The 25753-nt window shown below is 37.6% G+C and overlaps 3 protein-coding genes across 3 annotated transcripts; all 3 read right to left on the reverse strand.

The window, feature by feature from the left end:
* Positions 1 to 9418: 9418 nt before the first annotated feature.
* On the reverse strand, positions 9419 to 12723 carry LOC133871193 (probable aldo-keto reductase 4). The gene is made up of 5 exons (XM_062308588.1): positions 12393 to 12723; positions 12121 to 12312; positions 11655 to 11827; positions 11459 to 11561; positions 9419 to 9917 (listed from the first exon to the last, which is right to left on the reverse strand). Exons 1-5 carry the CDS (start codon positions 12609 to 12611, stop codon positions 9579 to 9581), a joined length of 1026 nt encoding a protein of 341 aa, XP_062164572.1. The 5' UTR covers positions 12612 to 12723; the 3' UTR covers positions 9419 to 9578.
* Positions 12724 to 17747: 5024 nt separating this feature from the next.
* LOC133866041 (probable aldo-keto reductase 2) lies at positions 17748 to 19534 on the reverse strand. The gene is made up of 4 exons (XM_062302632.1): positions 19468 to 19534; positions 19104 to 19310; positions 18410 to 18432; positions 17748 to 18236 (listed from the first exon to the last, which is right to left on the reverse strand). The coding sequence occupies exons 1-4, from the start codon at positions 19532 to 19534 to the stop codon at positions 17748 to 17750; spliced, it is 786 nt and encodes a 261-aa protein (XP_062158616.1).
* A 1732-nt stretch (positions 19535 to 21266) lies between these two features.
* On the reverse strand, positions 21267 to 24195 carry LOC133871212 (probable aldo-keto reductase 2). Its single transcript, XM_062308611.1, has 5 exons — positions 23862 to 24195; positions 23580 to 23780; positions 23072 to 23244; positions 22877 to 22979; positions 21267 to 21789 (listed from the first exon to the last, which is right to left on the reverse strand). The coding sequence occupies exons 1-5, from the start codon at positions 24078 to 24080 to the stop codon at positions 21451 to 21453; spliced, it is 1035 nt and encodes a 344-aa protein (XP_062164595.1). The 5' UTR covers positions 24081 to 24195; the 3' UTR covers positions 21267 to 21450.
* Positions 24196 to 25753: the final 1558 nt, after the last annotated feature.

The raw sequence follows: 25753 nt of genomic DNA on the forward strand, positions 1-25753 counted from the left end.
CCGGGTGATATATATCCCTAATTTGTGTTCGATTTATATTGACACAAAAGACATAAATAAAATTCTTATCCCGCTTGTTCAACTTGAACAAGTAAAGGCATTCCAATCTCAGTATTCTCTTACTGCTAGTCAAATATTATTTTGGATAATCGAGATGTTAAAATAGAAGTAAAAAAATTGCATTCGGTTCAATAATTTGAAAAAAAAAATAAAAAATTGTTGAGCTATTAATACAGTATTTAACAAATTTTATTAGCATTGTTTACTTACCACATGATTTTATTTTTTTTTTTTAAATAATTAACTCTAACATTCTCTCGAGTCTCTCCCACACGATCTTAATAAAGAAAGAAAGAATAAATCCTTGAAAAATAATATTTAAATAAAAGGATAAAGCTAAAATAAATTATTGAGTCAAAGCGGTATTTTGTAAAAGGTCCCTCACTTTTTATTTTTTTAAACATTCAATCCTTAACTTTTTTATGAAGTTAAAAATAGTCCTTCCGTGTATTTATTGTCCAATTTTCTAACTTCTCTTTGGCTAAATCACCGTTTGGCCACGTCACCACAGCCAACTCCACCCCAAAACGATGCTGTTTTGTTATTTGCCTTAACACATCAGTCCTAATTTATTTTTTTAATTATTGGAAAAAATACAATTTAACTCTCCAAACTACTATCGATTCTCTGGATAGTACCCCAAATTACCAAAGTTTGCATTTTAGCCCCCTAAACTACCAACTGCTTGTTTTTGGACCCCATTCATCAGTTTGTGCCGTTTATATGGATGAAAATTAGTCATGTGCCGTGCACGTGACTCTTAAGTATAGAAAAATTCGCAAATGTCCTTAATTTTGACATTAAAATGACTAGATTGCCCATATTTAAAAAAACAAGTGTGTGAGTGATTTAGGTGCAGAAATTACAGAAAATGCCATTCATCTTCTTCGATGGCGCGGCATCACCTGCGACACCGACGTCACTCGCCGTGTCAACTCCGTCAACCTCTCCAACTCGCAACTCATCGGGCCATTCCCGACCTTCCTCTGCCGCCTCCCCTCAACAAAATCCTCCAAACCCAAGAAACCATCTCCGTCGGAATGCAGGTATATATTTTAACCTTAAAAAAAAAAAAAAAAAAAACACAGAGCACAAATTCAATGTTCATGGATCAAAGCTAAAATCTGAAATCACATAGAAGGCGATAAAGACAAACCATCCAAACACATTTCCTAACGAGATTGTTTTGCTGCCTTGGAAGGTGAAGATGCTGATAGGGGAGAATACAAAGCTAAGAAGACATGTTGAATACTTCAAATCACAATTGAACTGATTCTTACGTTTTCTTTGGAAGGATTTTGTGTTATGTCCATGGGTGCATTGTTGCATTTTGGTTGTTAGATATAGAGTTCTTTCGCACATATTTTTATGAGTATTGGAGAAGCAGGTGCAAGCATGCATGGGCATTGCGCACGTATTATTAGTTTCCTCTGTTCTCCCCTGTTTTATAGTGTGTGAACAGAGGACCATTTCTCAGCTTCTAACTACCAACTCTTTCCATAACTGTCAGCCAATTCCACTTTCTCTTTTCATGCTTGTTTGGATCTTGTGAAAATGTACGGGTAGATGGGATTGTTAGAGTATAATATTAACACCTCAACACTGGCCTGAAAATCAGCAAAGGAGCTCCACATTTCCTGCTGACCAGCCTTCTTACAGCAACAGCCACTTGTCAGACCAGCAGCCTGCAGTCTCCTTTCCCCTGGATTCCAACTCCATGTCTTCCGGATCTGCTCCTCAAACTCAGCACAAGCCTCTCTCACAGCAGCTGACAACAGAAGCCTGCAGCAGCCTAGTCACCTGGATTCCTGCTACAAGCTGAAGCTCCATGTTTCCCGGATCACTTTCTGCTCATTAACACAGCACACACTCTAGTCGTAGCATTTCCCTTTTCTGCATTGTTTGATTTTTCTGTTTCTGTAAACCTTGTACAATCACTCCTTCTTACTCCTGTAAATGACTTTATAAATACAAGACACTACACTGGTTTTGGTAAGTTAACCAAACCAGTTCTTCCATCAATTCTTTCAGGGATATGTATTAAAATTTCAATTGTGAACTGACACGAGAGACATCTGATTGTGGAAAAGAACTTTTTGTGAAACCAAAGATGGGTGATGCTCTACTTTTCTGGTGCATGAAGCCTGATGCCAGAATAGATCCATCAAGTTTGCATGGTTAGTTATCATTGTTAATCATGAAGATGTTGAAAGTAGTTAGTTCAGTTTCCAGTCATTTCGAGACCAATATGCCTTCATTATTGAAGGAATGACATGTCCCTTGTATATCATGCAAACTGGTACAAAGAATATATATATATATATATATATATATATATATATATATATGTCATGCACCTTGCTTATTGGATAAGCAACAGGAAAACAAATCCAGACAAGTATCTAGACAACTGGAGCTCAAAGAAAAAGAGAACAAAAACTCTCTTTCTCCCTTGCCTTTCTTCCTCTATTTCGGCCAAAGTAGAAGTTAAGAGAGTTTATAAACAAGTTAAAAGAGTTTGGAGAATTCTCTGTTTTGGAAAACTTGCCAAAGCAGAGTAGTTTCATATGTATATATAATAACAAGAGATCAGAGTTTTGTACAATGGTTACAAATGAATCTGTCCTCACGAGAGACTTTACAAGTGAGAGAAAAGGTAAGCAAAGGAATAAAGAGCAGACATTCCCCCTAGTCATGCGTGTTTCCTGGTGATGGGTGGCTGCTGTCTACAATAAAGAAATCCTTGCTACTGCTGGCAGACATTCCCCCTAGTCATGCGTGTTTCCTGGTGGTGGGTCTAGTGCTACTTTTATATTGTTAACATTCCCCCTCAAGTTGATGGGGAGAGGAAGGACCATCAACTTGTCTCGAAGGAAAATGAACCGAGCTGTAGACAAACCTTTGGTGAAGATATCTGAAGGTTGATGATGAGTTGAGATGTACCGAGCATAGAGATCCTTGTTGAAGACCTTTTCTCTAATGAAGTGGTAATCCACTTCAATGTGTTTGGTGCGGGCATGAAATACAGGATTGGAGGAGAGGGAGAGAGCACCGATATTATCAACCCACAAGCATGGGGTACAAAGAAGAGGAACTTGTAACTCCTTGAATAACATGCGAATCCAGTACAATTCAGCAACAGCAAGCGCCATGGATCGGTACTCAGCCTCAGTGCTAGACCTGGCCACAACCGCCTGCTTTTTAGCAGCCCAAGAAATGAGGCAGGGACCAAGGTAAATGCCATAGCCAGTTGTAGATTTGCGGTCATCGGGACTCCCTGCCCAATCCGAGTCACAATAGCCATTAAGATGCAAAGGACCTTGAGTATAATGTAATCCAAAAGTAACTGTGCCCTTAAGGTAACGAAGAACTCTTTTGGCTGCAGTGAGATGAACTGTCGTGGGAGCGTGGAGGAATTGGCACAATTGATTGACACTATAGGCAATATCGGGTCGTGTGAGGGTACAATATTGTAGAGCACCGACAATATGACGATAGGCAGTAGGGTCAGGCAAAGGATCTCCTGCAAACCGAGAGAGTTTTCCCCCTGAAGCACACGGAGTAGGGGCCGGTTTAGAACCCGCCATCTTGGTTCTGTGTAACAGATCTGCAATATACTTGGTTCGGGACAAAAATAGTTCGTGAGGACCTCTTTGAGCTTGAATGCCGAGAAAGTAGGATAAGGGTCCCAAGTCTTTCACAGCAAATTCACATTGCAGCTGAATGATCAAATGAGAAATTGCAGAACAGGAATTGCTTGTGACAAGTATATCATCTACATATATAAGAACAAATATAGTGACTGAAGTGCGATGAAAGTGGAATAGAGAGACATCGACAATAGAACTCTCAAATCCAAGATCCAAGAGAGCTTGAGAGAGCCGCATAAACTAAGCCCGTGGGGCTTGTTTTAAGCCATAAAGGGACTTATGAAGTCTGCACACATGGTCAGGAAATTGGGGATTTTCAAACCCTTTTGGCTGCTCCATAAACACTTCCTCCTCAAGAAGCCCATGTAAGAAGGCATTAGAGATGTCCAATTGATGTACAAACCATCCAAAGTGAACTGCCAAAGCCAATACCAGCCGTATGGTTGCTGGTTTTATAACAGGACTGAATGTGTCATGGAAATCAATTCCCCCTTCTTGATCAAATCCTTTAGCAACAAGCCTTGCTTTGTACCTATCAATGGTACCATCGGATTTCTGTTTAAGTTTAAAGACCCACTTGTTTCGCACTACCTTTCGATGAGATGGTCTAGGACACAAGGTCCAAGTGTTATTAGACATTAGAGCATCATACTCAGCATGCATAGCCTCTAACCAACAAGAGTGCTTCACTGCTTGGTTGTAAGTTTGAGGTTCGATAGGAAGGCTAACAGAGGTGAGGGCTTGGAAAGGATATTTGGTGGCTGTGTACAGGTGGTAGTCAGGGAAGAGTTTAGGGGTGGATGAGTTGGTTTGAGAACGAGTAAGCATCCGAGGTGGCTGTTGGAGAGAAGAGTGAGAGGTTGGGTCAGCGGATGGGGGTGGAATGGGGTGCACACTAGAAATAGGAAGAGAAGTATCAGGTGAGAAAGTGGGAGAAGGAGATGATGGGATGAGTGGTGAAGCAGATTCAGATGTGGGGATAGGAGAGTTAGGAGAGGAATTATCGAGATCAGTAGTGATAGAAAAAGATGGAGGCAAAATAGGGGAAGAAAGAATACCTGAGGGGGCAGGAATAGCTGAACCAGGAGGAGTATCCAATGCAGGGTGAGGTGAAGCAGTGAGGTCCTTTGCTGGAAACTGAGTTTCATCAAACAGAACATGTCTGGAGATATAAACACGATTGGTTAGAAGGTCAAGGCATCGATAACCCTTTTGACTGCTGCTATATCCAATAAAGACACACTTTTTACTCCTAAAATGCAGCTTATGAGATGTGTAAGGTCGGAGTAAGGGATAGCAAGCACAACCAAATGTTTTGAGAAAAGAATAATCGGGATGTCTTTGAAAAAGTTTGAAGAAAGGAGAAACATGCTTCAAAACAGCAGTTGGCATCCGATTAATTAAGTATGTGGCAGTTAAAAAGGTGTCCACCCAATAAGAGGGAGAAAGGCCAGATTGAGCTAAAAGGGATAAGCCGGTTTCAGTGATGTGTCGATGTTTCCTTTCAGAGATCCCATTTTGTTCAGAAGTGTAAGGACATGTGAGTTTATGTAAAATCCCATGTGTGTTGGTAAAATTTTGGAAGGCAGCTGAGACATATTCTCCTCCATTATCGGTTTGAATTTGTTTAATTTTACAAGAGAAGAAGTTTTCAACTAAGGTCTTAAACTTGATAAAGCATGAAAGAACTTCAGATTTCTGGCGCAAAGGAAACATCCATGAAAATCGAGAGTAGTCATCAATGAAAACAACATAAAATTTACAGCCACCAATTGATACGACAGGGGAAGTCCACACATCTGAGTGAACTAAGGCAAGAGGATGGGTGGACACTCGATCAGAACTCAAAAAGGGCAATTTTTTACTTTTGGACACTTGACATGAATCACATAGCTGGGTACGTTTTACAGAACCAGAATAAGGCAAAAGAGATTGCTGTAAAAGTCTGTGGACAACAGATTCTGCTGGGTGTCCAAGTCGAGAGTGCCAAACATCAAGAGGTGCTGTGACTCCTAGGAAAGCAGAGAAACGTGATAAAAAGGCTGTAGAAGAAAGGAAGGCAGCTTTGGACTTGACTCTATTGGATTGCAGCTGCTTGAGATAGATGGGATAAAGGCCTGCTTCACTTGGCCCTTGCAGGAGGATTTCCTTGGTCAGCATATCCTTGATGAGAAAACAAGTAGCAGTGAGAATAAAGTAACAATGATTGTCTTTACAAAATTTTTGTATTGACAGTAAATTAGATGAGGCATGAGGACAATGCAAAATATTTTTGAGGCAGAAAAGATTATTGGAAGTGGAGATTAGTGAAGAACCAGTGTTGGCTATTTGCAGGCCACCTCCATTGCCCACTGTTACAGTTTCTGGCCCTTGATAAGGTTGTTGCAGGGTGAGATTCTCTATCTCAGAAGTGATGTGGTGGTTAGCACCACTGTCAAGATACCAGGGCTGCTCAGGTTCAGTTGCACTGTTTGTGGTTGCTGCCATTGCTGCTAGTTGAGAGGGAGGGTGGCGACCTTGATAGGCAAAGTCCATCCTATGGTAGCAGTCCAAAGCTTGATGGCTGTTCTTCCCACAAATTTGACATGGAGGACAATTAGGAGACACAAAAGAAGAGGAAGGGTTCACATTTTTACCTGGTTGCACATTGGTGGAAAAACTTGGTCTTTGGTGAGGAACTTGCTGCTGAGTAGGTGAGTACTGTGGAGTATGCTGCTGCTGTTGATGGAACTGCTGAAATGATCGAGGAGGTTGCTTGTAGCCTTGCTGGAACTTGGTTTTTCTTGAAAATTGTTGTGGTTTTTGTTTTTGTGTAAAGAAAGCAAGTTGTCCTCCTTCAGGTTGAGCAGATTTTTGAGAGGCATTAAGAAGTTGTTCATAGTTTAGCAGTTCCATTTGAAAGGCATTAAAGGATATTGGGTTATCTCGGGTAACAAAGCTGAGGGTTGTAATAAAGGGATGATAGGAGGAATTAAGACCTCCAACAACATAAGAAATGAGGTCTTCATCATCTATGCCTTTGCCTACTGCAGCAAGTTGATCAGCTAAGCTTTTGGCAGTGAGAAGGAAGTCTGAGCAGTGTTGGGATCCTTGATCGAGGGTCTGAAGTTGCCGCTTGAGATGGGAAATCTGTGTGCGGGAGTTTGGAGCAAATCTGTTGGAAAGATAAGACCAAACTTGGCGGGCTGTGTTCATTCCATAGACTGTGGAAAGAATCCTCTCAGTGAGAGTAGCATTAATCCAAGCCAGTATAAACTGGTCTTTCTTTTGCCATACCAGAAATTCTGGATTGCGAACCGATGTTGGTTTACCTTCATTATCAAGGATAAATTCTGAGGGGCAAGTCTCAGAGCCATCGACGATACCCAAGAGTTCGTGGGTTCGTAGAGCTGGAAGGAATTGTGTGGTCCAACTTATGAAGTTGGGACCATCCAGTTTCAAGGACACCAATGGTGTGATATTTGGGAAAACAAAGGTTGCTGTAGCAGAGCTATTAGAAGCCATTTCAAGATGAGTGATTTCAAAGTGAGTAGGATCGAAAAAAGAGGGATGAGCCAAATGCTCTGATACCAAGTTAAGAGAGTTTATAAACAAGTTAAAAGAGTTTGGAGAATTCTCTGTTTTGGAAAACTTGCCAAAGCAGAGTAGTTTCATATGTATATATAATAACAAGAGATCAGAGTTTTGTACAATGGTTACAAATGAATCTGTCCTCATGAGAGACTTTACAAGTGAGAGAAAAGGTAAGCAAAGGAATAAAGAGCAGACATTCCCCCTAGTCATGAGTGTTTCCTGGTGATGGGTGGCTGCTGTCTACAATAAAGAAATCCTTGCTACTGCTAGCAGACATTCCCCCTAGTCATGCGTGTTTCCTGGTGGTGGGTCTAGTGCTACTTTTATATTGTTAACAGTAGAATGGGTATTGTATTTTAATTCCAGCAGAAAAACAAGGAGACTTCATCCCTCTCGGCAGTTGCAGAAAAACCAGAAACAAAACCTTCAAAATCTCCATCTCTCTCTGTGGGTCTCGATCAGTAGCTCTAGAAACAAGAAAAGCTTCTCTCCTTCTCTTGCCCTCCCCCTGTTTGCAGAAAAGAAAATAAGAAACAAAGCTGCTCTCTCTTCCTTTGTAACAGCAGAAAAACAACAAAAACAAAGTGAAGAACTCTAGCTCTTCTTTCTCTTGAAGCCCACGGCCAAAGATCCTCTAAAAATTAAACTCTCTTCTCTTTCTCTGTTTTCTGTTTCATTTCAACGTGGGTATTTTTCAGAGATGCAATTGAACGACTCGGCGATCTCATTAACCCAGCGCATGACGTAGCCTCCCCAATCCTCCAGTATCAGATTGAACATCGCGGCCCTGGGCTTCCCCTTCAGCTTCAACCGGCCAGGAACAATTCGTTCCGAGGAGAAGAAAAACTTGTTCTCCATTGAAGGACCTGCTGGGCTGCCGGGAGGCAACGTCGAGCGGTGTCTTGCTCCGAGCTACTGTGCTAGAATGAGTCGCCGACGTGTGGGGTGACGACTTGCGAAGGAGTGAAAAACAAGAATAAAAAATACGGATGAATTTCAGGTTATACTATGGGTATTTTCGGGCTTTTTAGCTAAAAGAATAATGTGCCGCGCACGTGACTTGATTTCCGTTCACTTAAACGGCACAGACTAACAGATGGGGTCAAAAAACAAGTAGTTGGTAGTTCGGGGGCTCAGAATGTAAGCTTTGGTAGTTTGGGGTGCCATCTAGAGAATCGATGGTAGTTTGAGGGGGTAAATTGTATTTTTCCCTTAATTATTTTAACTGAGTTATTTTTTTTTTAAAAAAAAAATAATAAGAAATTGGGCTGGCTTTTTGGGCCACATTCGAGCCACCCCATGGGCCAAAGTGAAGAAAAAAAAAGAGAGGAGGGTGGGGGGGGGGGGGGCATTTGGCCTGGGGGTAGTTCTGCCACCCCGAGCCATCCCCAAGGGCCCTGGGGGTAGTCCCTTAGCCAAAATGGTGGTGGTCGGCTGAGCCACCCCAATTTTTTTATTTTTTTAAAAAAGCCTCAAAGTTAAAATAATTATAAATAAATTATAAGGCCAAATACAAAACAGCGTCAATTTGGGGCTGAGTTGGCTGTGCTGACGTGGCCAAACAGTGACTTAGCCAAACAAAAGTTAGAAAATTGAACGGAAAACACACGGAATGACTATTTTTAAATTCGCAAAAGTTAAGGATTAAATGTTTAAAAAAAAAGTAGTGAGAGACTTTTTACAAAAGACGCTTTGACTCAGAGATTTATTTTAGTTTTGCCCTAAATAAAATAATGAAATTAGATAGCTAAAACAAAGAATGAATTGTAGGTTCTTTAACATCGTTGAAAACCGGCTTACAAGGAGAGAGTACTAAATAGCTTATATACACATAGTTAAGCTCAAAATTCAAGTAGGTCCTATAAGTAGTATCTTACAAGAGAATTCGGACAAATAATTGTAAAGAATCCTAATCCGGTTGAATGAACTGATCTGGCTGTCCACGGACAACAGTAGACTGCCAAATTAAACATCTATCATTACTTAATGATTAAATTAATTCTTTCACATCTATTTTATCATATTAATTCTTTCACATCTATTTTATCAAATTACTTCATACGGGCTGATGTAACATGAGTTGAATGGCCAATTTAGAAACCAAAACTTTCTACAATCATAGAACATCGCAAACAAAGATCCAAATATCTGTGCTCTGATCTTCATGAACCATCATAACATTCTAATAGAACATATATTATTCCGAGCAGTCAAGAACTCAACACACTTCAAATATAAATATTGACAAAGTCTAATGGGGATTCAAGTTATTGAGACGCAGCAAAAGGCCTGTGCTTATGCAGCTTTCCATGAAGATAGTGGAGGAGTTTCAGAAGTCTTCCAAGTTGGAGTGTCATTCGTATATCTATCACCCTTCACACCATCCCCTGAAGCAAATGATTCAAGTTCAGCCATTTCTTCTGGTGTCAGTTTCACAGACAAAGCCCCAATGTTCTGGTCGAAGTTTTCAATCTTGGTGGTTCCCGGAATGGGACACACATCATTCCCTTGGTGATGAACCCAGGCCAGTGCTAGTTGTGATGGGGTGCATCCCTTCCTCGTTGCCATTTCATTAACACGCTCAAATACGATTTTGTTATGCTCCAGATTTTCAGGTTGGAACCTAGGTAGAGACTGCAAGCAGTAAATACATCACCATTGAGATTAGAATCACCAATTAAATTATAAGTATACCCACCCTTCTAAATACCTATCGGCAATAAGACTACAATCAGTAAGTATATTTCAAGGAGGTACTTTAATATTGGCCATAACTTTATTTATTACAATCTATTCATGGAATACTCACTCACATATAGAATACTATACATGAATCACGGCAGTAAAATCATTATATAATGAGTCATCCCTTAGATGTATTATAATGTATAATGCTCCCTAAATGAGCACTTCATGAGTAATTACGTTATTTTAAAAACTTAAGCTGATAAAAAAAAAATGAATTCACCGACTTGTGTGGACTAAACAACACATTGAATATTTTTATTAAAAATGAGAATCAAAATTCAAACTCAGAACCTCAGCATGATATAATGTTAAATTATCATTTATCCCATTTAATAACGTCAATCACAGAGCCAACAGTTATTTATAAGTTGGAATACTCATAAGAGCATCTCCAACAGGAGTGCTATTTTAACCAAAAAGTTAAATTTGACTATTTTTTCTTCTTTTTCTTCCTCTAGCTGAATAGTTATTCTAACTTTTTTTTCTAACTTTATGAACAGTGAATAGACACTACTAGTTATTTACTGTTCATCAGTTATTTAATTTTTTATTATATTTTCTCACCCTCTCTCCCACTTCCCCACCTCTCTCTCTCTCTCTCTCTCTCTCTCTCTCTCTCTCTCTCTTCTCATCTCCATCCCTTTCTTTCAATCCCGCATCTCCTCCTATCCCTCTCTTTCAATCCTGCATCTCCCCCACTTCCCCACTTAGGGTTCGACGAAGAAGGAAAGAGAAGAACCGGAGAGAAGATCTGAGAAAGGTGGGTTGACCAAGGAGAGGCGCCGATTTTCTTGCGGGTTGTCGTCCAACGGTTGAAGAGTGATTTTCGGCGACTTCCAGCAGTTGAATTTCTGTGGATTTTTCCTTAGTTGGCTGATTGGGTGTGTTCCATGTGGTGGCATTAATAATTTCGGTTTTGTGTGAATTGGCTGTGTTGTGAACATTTGGCCGTGTATGTGTGTGTGAATCTCTTGTTAGATTTTAGACAAACCCATGAGATTTGTTGGGGACGATTTTATAATTCCTGTTTACCCGTGACCCCTGATTTGTAGATTTGGGTTTGATCAATTCTGGAGATAATTGGTGTTTGTTGTTGTTTTGGCCGGAAGTTGATTGGGTGTAGAATTCTGATAAACCCACCGGCGAGGAGGAGGGACCGGAGAGAGAGAGAGAGAGGGAAGAGGGAGAGAGAAAATAAAACAATAAAAAAAATTTATTTAAAGAAAATGAAGAGTAGAATAGATATTATTGTCGGAGTATTTTTAAGAAAACTGATAATTAAAGTAGAAATTAGTACTTTTCGAGTAGCTACTTTAACTCCAACCGCCAGATATGCTCTAAATGCAGCAACGATGCTATAGAACTGTTATTCTAAATGACTGCCTATTTCATTTTTCAAGCTCAACATTTGCGGTAGATGTACAAACCTTTCGGTAGTCATCGTTGGAAAGATTTTCAACAGTCTTATGGCCCGACGAAAAGAATCCTCGTCCTAGAGGACTGTATGCAACAATCCCAATGCCTAGTTCCCTGAAAAATTGGGGGAATAAAATTAAAATTTGGACTTTAATTGTTCTATAACCTAAAAAAGAAAAGAAAAGCAATTGTACTTTGATGCCTCACCTGCATGTAGGAATTATTTCTTCTTCCACATCTCTTGTCCACAAAGACCACTCAAGTTGCACAGCTGTTATTGGATGAACTGCATGTGCTCTTCTGATGGTCGAAGCAGAGGCCTCGGACACACCAATGTACTTTATTTTGCCTTCTTCAACTAGTTTCTTCAGTTCCCCAATCTATACATCATCCAGAATAGAAGAATTAGGGGTGCTAAATTGCAAGCTTCTTGAGCAAATTGATAGTCTTCAAAGTATGCCGATGGAACTCATAGGTTGAATTGATTGAAGTAGAACAAAAAGGCGAATAAGGTGTTCCCAAATTGGTTTGCTTGTGCTCCTAAAAGTTATTGCAATTATATCACTATACGACAACACAGTGATACCTTGATTTTCATCCTGTATTCTAACCAGACTAACCTATTATGGAAAACAATCAGTGTGCTTGACGGAGGGTAATGCGAGGAACAAACCGTGACTTCGATGGGAATGCGGGTGTCGATGCTGTGCTGGTAGTAGAGATCGATGCAATCCAATTGGAGGCGCTTCAAGCTGGCCTCACAGGCAGCTCTCACATACGCTGGATCGCCACAGATCTGAAACTTCCCATCCACATAGCTAATTCCGAATTTGGTTGCCAATTCCACCCTCTCTCCCTTCAAAGCCTGCTGCCCAAGAAACGAAATCTAAGAACAAACGAACAAACAAACAAGCAAACAAAAAATAAAAAAGACACGCGCGGGACCTTTCCGAGAAGGATTTCGTTGGTGAAGGGGCCGTAGAAGTCGGAGGTGTCGAAGAAGGTGACGCCGGAGTGGACGGCGTGCTGTATGAGAGCGATCATGTCTTGTTCTGGCTTGGGAGGGCCATAGAAGGCGGACATGCCCATGCAACCCAAGCCCTGTGCTGACACCTCCAGTCCCTGTGAACCCAGCTTTATCCTCCTCACTCTTCCGGCCGCCATTTCTTTCTTTCTTTGCTTTCTACAACAACAGCAGCAGAAACCCAAGTTGATCGATTAGAAAGGATCTTGCCAAAGGTGTAAGATATAGCGAGTGGCTGGTGAAGGAAGAGGATGGAAAGTCGTAGCAGCCTAGCAGGGCGTGGCAATCCCCATCGTACGTAACGTAAGGACCTACGTCAGCTAATTTAAATATAAACTATTCCGGATATTTTGATAAGATTTTTTTATACAGAAATATATTAAGAAATGCTAGAACTATTTTTTGATAAGATTCTTAGATTTCTGGCCGAGGTGGAGCAGCCTTCCAACTTTAGGGGCAGAATTGAAAAAAAAAAAAAAAATTGGGGAGACAAATTCAAAAAAAAAAAAAAATTTCTTGAGAAAACCTTGTGCGTTGGGGGCCAGCCTCCAAGGCTCTACGTGGCACTACCACTGTTTTTACTTTTTGGAGTCCTTCTATATTAACATAGCACCATTTTTTTAATAAAAAAAATTACATCTTGATTTCTCTTTCTTTTTTTAATTTTTTTATTAAAAAAAATGGTGACATATCAATCTAAAAAGACTCTAAAAGAACACTATAATGAACTATAGTATCCCTCAAATATATTTGCCGCCCCATAGGATAAATATTGATTTTTTTGTCTTTTGTCTTCTTCTTCTTCTTTTTTTTTTTTTCTTTTTTTTTTCTTTTTTAATAACAACACAACCAAGTAAATTGGTTAAGGTCTAATTTTGTGATTTTTTTTTTAAAAAAAATACATAAAAATACATAAATAAAGATAAAAATATCAATAATTATGTTACGAAGTAGCCAAATATCATTGGCTTTTGGATTCGAAGCATAATTCTTGTATATAACGCTTTGGAACCCATAACGTTTGATCAGTCCTAACGCAAGTTTCGGAGACATTTGATTATTTGAAGCTTTGAGTTTGAGGGCGATTGAAGGTAAGACAAATGAAGGAAGCTCCCCAGCAAAGATATTTTTAAAACATCTTTGGAAGTGTCCTATGAAAGCAACGTCTACCTGCCCGATAAGACGCTGACACTGACACGCGTCGGTATCATAGTGGAGTGGTGGGGACACGTGGTTGCGGTTGTGATACGGAAGATCATTTCCGGAAAAGACACAGCACGCGAATTCCGTTGGCAGGCGGGTCCATTATTGGCGAATCAGAGGGCTCAAGCCTCAAGAGCGTGCCGGCCCCACCCCTTTGAGGATTTAACATAAAAAAAAAAGACAAGACAAACAAAAATATAAAAATTGCATAATTTAGTTTGTGTCGGTGTCTGATTGTCTCTAAAAATGAATAAAAACATTGATGTCTAAAATGTAAAAAATGCATGTGATTATTAATAATATCTGCGTGTACATAATGATGTACGTGGTTATTACTTTTAAGTGTATGGATATATGGTGTGATTATTATTCATGTTCATGTTGATATTGAGTCTATTAAATACGGTTATTATCTCATATTCGCATATAAGATAATAGACGTTTTGAGTCTTGAAATTAATTGTAATTCAAGCTTTTAGTAAATACAAAAAAGACATTATCTATAGTTGAACAATATTATTTAGATCACACTTATTAATTATTTTGACATGAAATTTCTATCTCATATATTATTTAGCTTTTTGCATCATCTATTTTATATTTGGTAAAAGAAAAAAATATTGAAAAACCGTGATTATTCACATAGACGTGCGATTATTTTACTTTTTCAATATTAGCTCTTACTTTTTCAGTACAAACGCGGACCAATTATCTATTTCATCTTCTACACTTTTAATGACGTCTTTGGGTAACACAATTTTCTATTATTTTTAAAATACATGTTTGGATTGTTTTACTAAATTTAAATTCTATTTTTCAAATTTTATCTCAAATTTCCTAAATCATTTAAATTAAATTTTAAAAAATATTTTTTTTCCGATATTCGTAATTTTAAATACAATAAATAAATAAATCCGCACACCAATCGTACCCTACACATTTCTCTTTCAACTGTAACAAAACATAATATAATACCCTGGATATCTTGATAGGATCTTATTCGGATAAGAAGCGTAACTCTTGTATGTAAGACTTGGTCAACATTTATATTTTTTTTACTTAAAAAAACAAAAAAAAAGTGTTCACAAAGTCTTATAAATCTAAGCGTTTGATCTGTCCTAACGCAAGCATTCAATAATTGGGGTAAGAATAAAATGATATAATAATAAAAATTGCGTTTTTTCTTTTATATATATATATATATATATATATATATATATATATATATATATATATATATATATATATATATATATATATATATATATATTATACTTCTGTCGTTAAGTTATATGACTATCATATATTAGTATACCAAATAACATTATTCATTAGGTTAAAGGCTTACGTCTTACAGACGGTGTATATTATTAGTAAGGATAAAGATTTTTTCCAAACTCGGTTAGAGAAACTTCCTTCAACCAAGTCTATAAAAATGTTATGTGTTCTTTTACAAGTAAGAAGCATGCGCTTTTTTTAATTGGAAAAATCATATCTAACCCATATGTTTTCATCTTATTTGAATTTAGTCATAATTGGGTTTTCAATTTTAAGAATAATGTCCTTAAGTTTTTGTACACAGGTTTTAAATTGGTCCCTTTATTACTTTACTATTAAATTTAATGATTTTTTATTTGTCACGTGTATCTCATTCGACACGCCATGGTCTATCTCAACGTCAAAGTTAATGATTTTTCCTCTATTAATGTTACAAATTAATTTAGAAGATTAAGATGACAAATAATGTGTTTTTTGTTTTTGAAATTGGGATCGATCTTTTGTTTTTGTTTTTGTTTTAATGGATGATTTTGCATAATGATATGACATTGATATTAGGTGTTGATATGAACACTAGCGTGTCAATTGAGACACACATGACATATGACAAACCATTCATTTTTTACGAAAAATTGATTGAGGGAGATATTTAAAATCTTGGCAAAACTTAAGAACCATATTCTTTTGAAATTATAAACCCAATGACTAAAGTCAAATTAGATAAAAACCTAAGGGCTAAATATGATTTCCGTCTTTTTTAATCAATTGAGACACACATGACATATGACAAATCATTCATTTTTTACGAAAAATTGATCAAGGGACATATTTAAAATCTTGGCAAAACTTAAGAACCGTATTCTTTTGAAATTATAAACTCAATGACTAAAGTCAAATTAGATAAAAACCTAGGAGCTAAATATGATTTTCCTCTTTTTTTAATTGCAGTGACAAAGTTGAAAGAGCAAATCCATTTTTAATAAAAATTTCTTCCAACTTTGTCATTTCAATTAAAAAAAGCACGTGTTTCTTACATGCGAAAAAGACACATTGCATCTTTATAGACTAGGTTGAAAGAAGTTCTTTATACCTAATTTAGTAATTAATAACGAGTGACATCCCAAATTTGTATTGAATTTATATTTACACAAGACAAATCAAAGTCTTATCGAATAAGTGGAGGCATTCAAACCTCAACTAATTAATAATGTGATAACTCTATTCTCTATAGCATTCAAGTCTATTGGTCTAGTATTTTTATTCTACCCAAGAGGATTCTTAACGAAATTAGCCAGAAATTTAGCCGGTTTCCTTGGAATGGTAATGATGGTATTCCTGCCAAGGCCAAAGCATCTTGGTTTGACATTTGTTTTCCAAAAAAGAGAAGGGGTTTGGGGTTGAAGGATGTAGAAATATAGAATTTGTCTTCCATTATGAGGCACATATGGAGTATCTTTGCTCAATCAGGATCAATTTGGGTGACTTGGGTTCTTGAGTACTTGCAGAAAGGGAAGAGATTCTGGAAAGTAAGCATCCCTAACAACAGTTCCTGGTGCTGGTGGAAATTACTCATAATTCGAAACATAGCTCGAGAGTTTCTCAAGTTTGATGTTGGTCCTGGAAGTACAATTCATCTTTGAGTGGATAATTGACACCCCTTTGGAGCTTTGGTTGACAGGTTTGGGCATAGAATCATTTATGATTTTAATAGCCAGCTGGAGGCTAAGCTAGACTCTATTATTAGGCAAGGTAATTGGTGTTGGTGTCCTGCACGATCTGATGATCTTGTTGCTATACAAAGCAAGTTGCCAGAAGTGCCAATTGGTGAAATAGATAAGTCGGTCTGGACTATTACTATATCAGGCTCTTATGTTTGTTCAGACACCTGGAACCATCTTAGGAAGAAGAAAGATGAGGTGAGTTGGTGGCCTTTGGTTTGACATTCTTTTTCCATTCCTAAACAGGCTTTCATCCTTTGGTTGGCTGTCCTCAACAGACTCACCACTGGAGATCGCTTGACTGGTTGGGGTTTTCAAGGGGATTGATACCAACTGTACTTTCTATAGGGGTGAAATTGAGAGCTGAAACCATCTGTTTTTTCAATGTGGTTTCAGCTCCCGAATTTGGAAAGTATGTGTTGCAACGATGTGGTATTTTGAGCCCTTCTACTAGCTGGAATGATGTTATTGTTGAGGGGTGCAATCACTGGAAAACTATATGCAGACTGTTATTGAGCTCAACAATTGATAATATATGGCAAGCCAGGAATGAGATTAAATTTGGAGCTCATCCTCAAACGGAAGAGCAGCTCCTGAAACAAATATTTTGGGAGGTTTGATGTGGAATTTCTAGAAAAGGAAAATTTCCTAGGAATATGGAATGTCTCCTTTAATTGATGTCAATATACTGCATTAGTATAGTTAGCTACTCAGTTGTTTTTTTGTAGTTTTGTTTGGTTGTTTGCCTAGAGACACTCTCTAGCTGTAAAGGGTGTTCTACTTGGGGTTATTTCCCTTTGATTGTACAGTTGATTCTTTTGTCAATATATAGATCTACTCATTCTTTCAAAAATAAATAATAATGTGATAAGTACATTCACTTCCTTACCGATCAATAACCAACTATTTATGTCCTGATCTTCATGAAATCAGGCATGATTACATTGTAATAGAACGACATAGAGAAATTATTTTGAGCAGTCAAGACTCAGCATTCAACACACTTCAATTATAATACGGACGAAGTGTACAAGGATTCAAGTTATTGGAACACGTGCAGCACAAGGCATGTGCTTATCATGCAGCTTTCCATGAAGAGAGTGAAGGAGTTTCAGAAATCTTCCAAGTTGGAATGTCATTCCTACTTCTATCACCCTTAACAACATATTGGGAAGCAAATGATTCAAGTTCAGCCATTTCTTCTGGTGTGAGTTTGACAGACAGAGCTCCAATGTTCTGGTCGAAGTTTTCAACCTTGGTGGTTCCTGGAATGGTACACTCGTCATTCCCTTGGTGATGAACCCAGGCCAACACTAGCTGCGATGGGGTGGATCCCTTCCTCGTTGCCATTTCATTAACACGAACCGTGACTTCGATGGGAAGGTGGGTGTTGACGCGGTGCTGGTAGTAGAGATCAATGCAATCCAACTGGAGGCGTTTCAAGCTGGCCTCATCGGCTGCTCTCACATACGCTGGATCGCCACGGATCTCCCTCTTCCCACTCGCTAAGCTAAATCTGAACTTGGTTGACAATTGCACCCTCTCTTTCACCCCTCCCTCCAAAGCCTGCTGCCAAGAAACGAAATTGAAGAACAAACAAATTAACAAACAAGCCCAAGAGAAGAGAAAAAAGAAAAAAAAAAAAAAAAAAAAAAAAAAAAAAAAAAAAAGAAAAAAAAAGAAAAAGAAGAAGAAGAAGAAGAAAAGAAAAGAAAATGAAAGAAAAAAAGACGTGGGACTTTTCTGTGAAGGATTTCGTTGGCGAAGGGGTCGTAGCTTTTTGAGGGAGATTGTCTTTGTTCTTTTTGTCGAAGTGGCCGGTATGGAGTAAATGAATCATCTCTTCTTTGAGTGTAGCTTAGCTACAAAATATGGAAGGAAATTCTTGGCCTTTGTTTGATTTCTGAGCCGAAGAAATATTGGGAGGAGGTTGCTGATTGGAGTGTGTTTCAGATGAGGCATGACTGTCTTAGAAGCAGGTTGTGTATCTTGAGCCTTAGTGCTACGGTTTATAACTTGTGGAAGCATATAAATTATATTCTACATGGGAATGTCTTGAGTTCGGAGGAGATGATTATAGCTAAGATTAAGGGAGAGGTTTGGGCTTGTATTATGGCTAAAGGCCCTTATAAAAAGTCTTCCATGAATGTGCATGCAGCTTGAGGCTTTGTGGAATCTTCACAAGATCTTCAATTAGTATGATAGTTGTTGTTGGTACGTTGTTTCATGTGGTTTTGTTTCTTTGGGTTGTAAGGTGTTTACAAAGGTTTGTCTCTGTTTGGTTTGTTTGACGTAGGACTTTTGAGTTTTAGTTTCTTTTGCCCTTTGTAATGTTTGAAGTTTGAATCACTTTTTTTGGTGTGTAATTTTGGTTGTTTTGGGCCATAAAAGTCTTTCATTCATTAAAAAAAAAAGAAAAAAAAAAAAGAAAAAAAAAAGGGTTGTAGCTGTCGGAAGTGTCAAGGAAGGTGACGTCGGAGTGGTAGATAAGAGTGATCATGTCTTGGGAGGGCCATAGACGCCGGACATGCCCATGCAACCTGCAACCCAGGCCCTGTGCCAACACCTCCAGTCCCTGTGAACCCAGCTTTATCCTCCCACTCTTACGGCCTCCATTTCTTCCGATCCCCTTTTTCTTTTCTACAACAACCGCTACTACTACGTACTACCACTGGTAGCAGAAATCCAACTTCAGCGATTATAAAAGGCTCGAACTCCTTCCCAAAGACGTGTAATAAAGAAAAGTAAAATCAAATAATCGTACTTCTAGCTAGTTCTAGCGTGCGTAAGGACTTACGTACGTCGGCCAATCTTATAGGGCCTTTTTCTACCCTCGTGCCTCTGCCTAGCCTTAACATGCCCATGGTTCTCCAACGCCTTCTCTGCTAATGTTACTGATTTATGGGTCTAGTGTTTTATTTTTATTTTTTTTAATAATTAATTTTTACTTTCACATTATTAATTGAGTTAAAAGCTTACTTCTTATGGACTGTATATATATCTTATTAGTAATTAAGAACGGGTGATATCCTATATTGACACAAAAGACTTAAATAAAAGTCTTATCCTGCTTGTTCAACTTGAATAAGTGAAGGCGGCATTCAAACCTCATCCAATAATGTGATAAAGTATTTAAATAGAATAGTGAAAGTAGATAGTTAAAACAAAGAATGAATTATAGATTCTTTAAATATTATTGAAAATCGGCTTGCAAAGGGAAGAGTACTAAATATATAGTTTATATATACATAATTAAAATTATATATACTTAAATCATGTGAAATTAACACTTAGAATCATAACAATGAGTAGTTAAAATAGGAAAAAATTATTATTTATTTTTTAGCTAAAATGGAAAAAATTTGAGCGGAATGTGGATACTCTTATGTTGGAGATGAAATTAATTGTTAAAATTGCTCGTTCAAATTTTCCCTAAACTTTGATTGCAAATTCATAGCCATTCGTCCTTAAAAACAACACAAAACGAAGTGAATTTGAATTTGAAGAAGTGGATGCATGCGTAACAGCACTCCATCTGGTATGGTTTGAGCAGTGTCACTTAAATTGTTCGTCTTGGTCAACTAAATGGTGGAGACAACCGGGGGGACATTTGAAGGTTTGGGGGTGAGCATCAAGTTCCATCGGCTACAATTATTTATTTGAATTTGAAAGAATTTGTATAGGTAATAGTGAGAGATTACTTATGAAATTTATTTGACCAAATAAAAATTGGGTTGTTCAACCATTTATTCGGTCAGGTGAGCCTCATAAGTAGTCTTTACAATCACCTGCCCGAATTATCTTAAATTCAGACAAATAATTGTAGACGATCCTAATCCGATTATTTAAAAGAGCTCCTCGCAAAAATATTTTTAAAATATCTTTAGAGGTGTGTGCCTAGAGCATCATAATATTATAATATTTCTTGACATTAGTGCACACATATTAAATGTATGTTTTATGTTGTAAATATTAGTAGGAATAAGAACGTTTCTATTTTAAGGTCATGATTTAAAATTGGTGCATATAATAGTGTATATGAACTCAATGCTGGTATGTCTTTTACAATTTTAAATAATGTGAAATTATGTACACTGTAAGAAACATCAACTTTAAATCCTGACCATAAAATAGATTTGAAATGAAGAAGATCCTATTTCGTATTTTGTATGTGTATATGTGCTTCATGAACAATTAATAGCATATATGTATTTGAAAAATATTACTTATTAAAAAAGTGGTATGTTATCGAGATCCTCTCTATTTCTCTCTATTTAGTTATAAAGTAGAGATGTAATTGTCTTTTCATATTTTATAAAAATATGAAAAAATAACTATATTCTTACTTTATATCTATACGGAGAGAATCCTCTCCATTTTCGATCCAAATTCCAGGTTTTTGGATTCCCAATTCAATCAAATCATTGAGTACCTCGATCTAGGCCGGTCGTGACACACAAAGGACCAAGCTCTCTCAAGGGCGGTTGAATGAGCTGATCTGGTTGTCAGCGGACAAGAGTGGACTGCCAAAACATCTATCATTACTTAATGATTGAGTTGAATGGCCACTTAAAAAACAAAAACTTTCTACAATGATTGAACATCGCAAACAAAGATCTTATTACTGAGCCAAATATCTGTGCTCTGATCTTCATGAACCATCATAACACTCTAGAACATATATTATTCCGAGCAGTCAAGAACTCAACACACTTCATACATAATATTGACAAAGTCTGATGGGGATTCAAGTTATTGAGACGCAGCAAAAGGCCTGTGCTTATGCATCTTTCCATGAAGAAGGTGAAGGAGTTTCAGAAGTCTTCCAAGTTGCAAAGCCATCCTCATATCTATCACCCTTAACACCATCCCCTGAAGCAAATGATTCAAGTTCAGCCATTTCTTCTGGTGTCAGTTTCACAGACAAAGCCCCAATATTCTGGTTGAAGTTTTCAATCTTAGTGGTTCCTGGAATGGGACACACGTCTTTCCCTTGGTGATGAACCCAAGCCAGTGCTAGCTGTGATGGGGTGCATCCCTTCCTCGTTGCCATTTCATTAACACGCTCAAATACGATTTTGTTATGCTCCAGATTTTCAGGTTGGAACCTAGGTAGAGACTGCAAGCAGTAAATACATACATCAGCATTGAGATTAGAATCACCAATTAAATTAAATGATAATTAAGTATACCCACCCTTCTAAATATATACTTATCGGCAATAAGACTGAAATCATTAAGTATATTTCAAGGAGGTAGTGTAATTCATGAAGGCAATAATTTTTTAAATTTCATCAATTCACGAAGGCACACACTTCAACACTATTCTGTAACATAGCGATTATGGCCCTAGGCATCCACAGCTGCAATGCCCTGGGTTAATTTTTCCAACACTGAAGGATGTTAGCACATAAAACAGTAATTTGTTCAAATACGCAGCGAAAAGAGATTTAATTAAATCAAGCGCCTAATATTCTTTGCTTTTTTGTCTTTGTAAATCTCTATGCCAATGACATAAGAGACTTTATCCAAATCCTTTATTTCAAAATTTGAGTGAGAAAATTTTTAGTTTCATGTGAAAAACCTAGATTATTGTTTGCAAGCAAAGTATCATCTACATATAAGACAAGAAAGATAACTTTACTCTCGTTGTCCTTAAGTTACATATATTGATCAACAATTAAAGTAGACATGCACACAAAAGTTTTAGCAAACCATTGAGCATTGAAAATCATTTGTTTTCGACAAATTATGACTACTAGCTTGGTTATTGTAACTACTTAAGAAAATTGTGAGCACAAGTCTAGTTTTATCTAGAAAGTCGACTACTCTATGAGGTCATTAAAAAAAAAATGCATATTGATCTTGTAAGATCCGTTAAAGCATCATTTATTTTAAAAGCTTAAGCTGATAAAGAATAATTAATTTAATCATTTAATAAATATTTTAATATTCACCGTCATTTATGGACTAGACAATATAAAAAATATTTTTATTGAAAATGAGGATCAAAATTCAAACTTAAGACCTCAGTCTAGCACAATGTTAAATTATAATTTATCTCATTTAACAGCGTCAATCACTGGGCCAACAGTTACTTGTGAGTAAGAATACTCATAAATGCAGCAATGATGCTATAGAACTGTTATTCCAAATGACTGCCTATTTCATTTTTCAAGCTCAACAATTGCGGTAGATGTACAAACCTTTCGGAAGTCATCGTTGGAAAGATTTTCAAAAGTCTTATGGCCCGACGTAAAGAATCCTCGTCCTAGAGGACTGTATGCAACAATCCCAATGCCTAGTTCCCTGAAAAATTGGGGGAATAAAATTAAAATCTGGACTTTAATTGTTCTATAACCTCAAAAAAAAGAAAAGGCAATTGTAGTTTGATGCCTCACCTGCAAGTAGGAATTATTTCTTCCTCCGCATCTCTTGCCCATAAAGACCACTCAAGCTCCACAGCTGTTATTGGATGAACTGCATGTGCTCTTCTGATGGTCGAAGCAGAGGCCTCGGACAGACCAATGTACTTTATTTTGCCTTCTTCAACTAGTTTCTTCAGTTCCCCAATCTATATATACATCATCCAGAATATATAGAAGAATTAGGGGTACGTGCTAAATTGCATGCTTCTTGAAAATTGCAAAACGAAGCTAAACTTTTTTATATGAACAAATTGATAGTCTTCAAAATATGCCGATGGAACTCATAGGTTGAATTGATTGAAGTAGAACAAAAAGGCGAATAAGGTGTTCCCATATTGGTTTGCTAGTGCTCCTAGAAGTAATTGCAATTATATCACTATACGACAACACAGTTATACCTTGATTTTCATCCTGTACTCTTAACCTATTATGGAAAACAATTACTGTGCTTGACAGAGGGTGAAAGATGCGAGGAACAAACCGTGACTTCGATGGGAACGCGGGTGTCGATGCGGTGCTGGTAGTAGAGATCGATGCAATCCAATTGGAGGCGCTTCAGGCTGGCCTCACAGGACGCTCTCACATACGCTGGATCGCCACAGACCTCTCTCTTCCCATCCGCATTGATAATTCCGAACTTGGTTGCCAATTCCACCCTCTCTCTCACCCCTCCCTTCAAAGCCTGCTGCCCAAGAAACGGAATCTAAGAGTAAACGAACAAACAAACAAGCAAACAAACAAACAAAAAAAAAAGACACGGGACCTTTCCGAGAAGGATTTCGTTGGTGAAGGGGCCGTAGAAGTCGGAGGTGTCGAGGAAGGTGACGCCGGAGTGGACGGCGTGCTGTATGAGAGCGATCATGTCTTGTTCTGGCTTGGGAGGGCCATAGAAGCCGGCCATGCCCAAACAACCCAGGCCCTGTGCTGACACCTCCAGTCCCTGTGAACCCAGCTTTATCCTCCCCACTCTTCCGGCCGCCATTTCTTTCTTTCTTTGCTTTCTACAACAACAGCAGCAGAAACCCAAGTTGATCGATTAGAAAGGATCTTGCCAAAGGTGTAACATATAGCGAGTGGCTGGTGAAGGAATTGAAGAGGATGGAAATTTAAAACGCAGCAGGGCGGGGTCAAAGGACTATCCCCATCGTACGTAAGGACCTACGTCAGCCAATTCGTTTTCGGCGAATACAAAAAAATGGGAGTGCTGATACATGGGAGACAACCAACTGTTCGATGGGCCCAATCACTCTCTTTTCACCTTTTTAATTAAAAAAAAAAAAACAAAATTTGTCCTTTGATGGACAAATTTTAATTCTTTTTATTACAAAATAAAAAAGAAATGGTGGGGGAGGTTGGTTGTCCCCCACAAAGCACAAATCATTTCCCCAAAAATAGATTATCTATTGTTGAACATTATTGTTCATATATATATATATATCACAGTTACTGTTGATTTTGTTATAAAATTTTTATCTCATACATTATTTAACTTTCTCCGTCATCTATTTAATAATTTATAAATAATAAAAAATTAAAAAATCATTATCCACAAATCAAACTATATCTAAAATAAAAATTTAAAATCGCTATCTGAATTACATATGCAGATAATAATTTTTATTCAGATAGTGGTATGCCTAGTGCCTAGAGTATCAGAACAATAAAACAAATTAATGGTATATAATATTTCTTGACTGTAATGCATACATATTAAATGTGTGTTTTATATATTATGCGGTATTTTGTAGTAAGTGCATGTATGCGTGGCTCCAAGGTTTGGATTCCCAATTCAACCAAACCATTGAGTAGCTAGGCCGGCCCTGACAGTCACCACTCACCTGATCATCTCATTCGATCAACAGAAAGCTCGGTCCTTTGTCTATCGCGGCCGGCCTTGTGTTCAATGATTTGGTTGAAAGCTAATGTTGAAATCTATCCCGTCCATTCTTTTACTTTGTGTCAAACTTTAAGCTTAATTACTTTGTGTACAATTTCTCTACAATCATAGAATATCGCAAACAAATATTTGATTACTGAACCAAATGCTTTACTTATCCTAACAGGTGAGCGGCTAACAAAAACTTGTTTAAATACGTGATTCTTATAAAAATTCTCTTCTCCTTACGGTCTGAATTACTAATAATCCGTCTACCTAGACAGTAAAATTATAAGAAATCTCTTTCATTTCACTGTACGTAATGAGGTATATATATATATATATATCTGGGCTTCATTTTATGATTTAGTCTGGTAGCTAGACTTGTTGAAAACTAGCTAGGGGCTGGAAAGCGCTTCTAATTGGACTGTCTGCTGAGCTGAATTACTCCACCAAATCGTTGATAAAAAAAAAGGAGATCGGTGGAGTGTCCTAATCATGGAGCCATTCTCCAGCTTTTAAAACAATAAACAATTAGTCTATGGCCACCTTCATTTCACTGAGGAGAACTCAAAATTTCTACGTGTTCCACTCAAATTGCATGTGATTTCTCAATTATTAGACATGTCAATTGTAGGGAACTAGAGCTTCATTCAAGAGAACGAAAAAGGACGACAGAAAAAAATATATATATAAAGAGGTGAGTTTTATTTCTTGCAAGAAACAATCATGCTAGTTTTTTTTTCTTTCTTTTTTTCTAGTTAAAAATGACAGACGTG

Source organism: Alnus glutinosa, chromosome 1 (assembly GCF_958979055.1).
Source record: "Alnus glutinosa chromosome 1, dhAlnGlut1.1, whole genome shotgun sequence".
Classification (NCBI taxonomy): domain Eukaryota; kingdom Viridiplantae; phylum Streptophyta; class Magnoliopsida; order Fagales; family Betulaceae; genus Alnus; species Alnus glutinosa.

Coding starts and splice junctions, on each gene's coding strand:
- LOC133871193 (XM_062308588.1), bottom strand. CDS start 12,611: ATGGCGGCCGGAAGAGTGAGGAGGATAAAGCTGGGTTCACAGGGACTG. Junction 11,562..11,654: donor GAAATAATTCCTACATGCAG/GTGAGGCATCAA, acceptor CCAATTTTTCAG/GGAACTAGGCATTGGGATTG. Junction 9,918..11,458: donor CCAACGATGACTACCGAAAG/GTTTGTACATCT, acceptor TACTGCTTGCAG/TCTCTACCTAGGTTCCAACC.
- LOC133866041 (XM_062302632.1), bottom strand. CDS start 19,534: ATGGGCATGTTAAGGCTAGGCAGAGGCACGAGGGTAGAAAAAGGCCCT. Junction 19,311..19,467: donor TATAAGATTGGCCGACGTAC/GTAAGTCCTTAC, acceptor CGGTTGTTGTAG/AAAAGAAAAAGGGGATCGGA. Junction 18,237..18,409: donor ACGAAATCCTTCACAGAAAA/GTCCCACGTCTT, acceptor TCTTGGCAGCAG/GCTTTGGAGGGAGGGGTGAA.
- LOC133871212 (XM_062308611.1), bottom strand. CDS start 24,080: ATGGCGGCCGGAAGAGTGGGGAGGATAAAGCTGGGTTCACAGGGACTG. Junction 23,781..23,861: donor ACGAAATCCTTCTCGGAAAG/GTCCCGTGTCTT, acceptor CTTGGGCAGCAG/GCTTTGAAGGGAGGGGTGAG. Junction 22,980..23,071: donor GAAATAATTCCTACTTGCAG/GTGAGGCATCAA, acceptor CCAATTTTTCAG/GGAACTAGGCATTGGGATTG.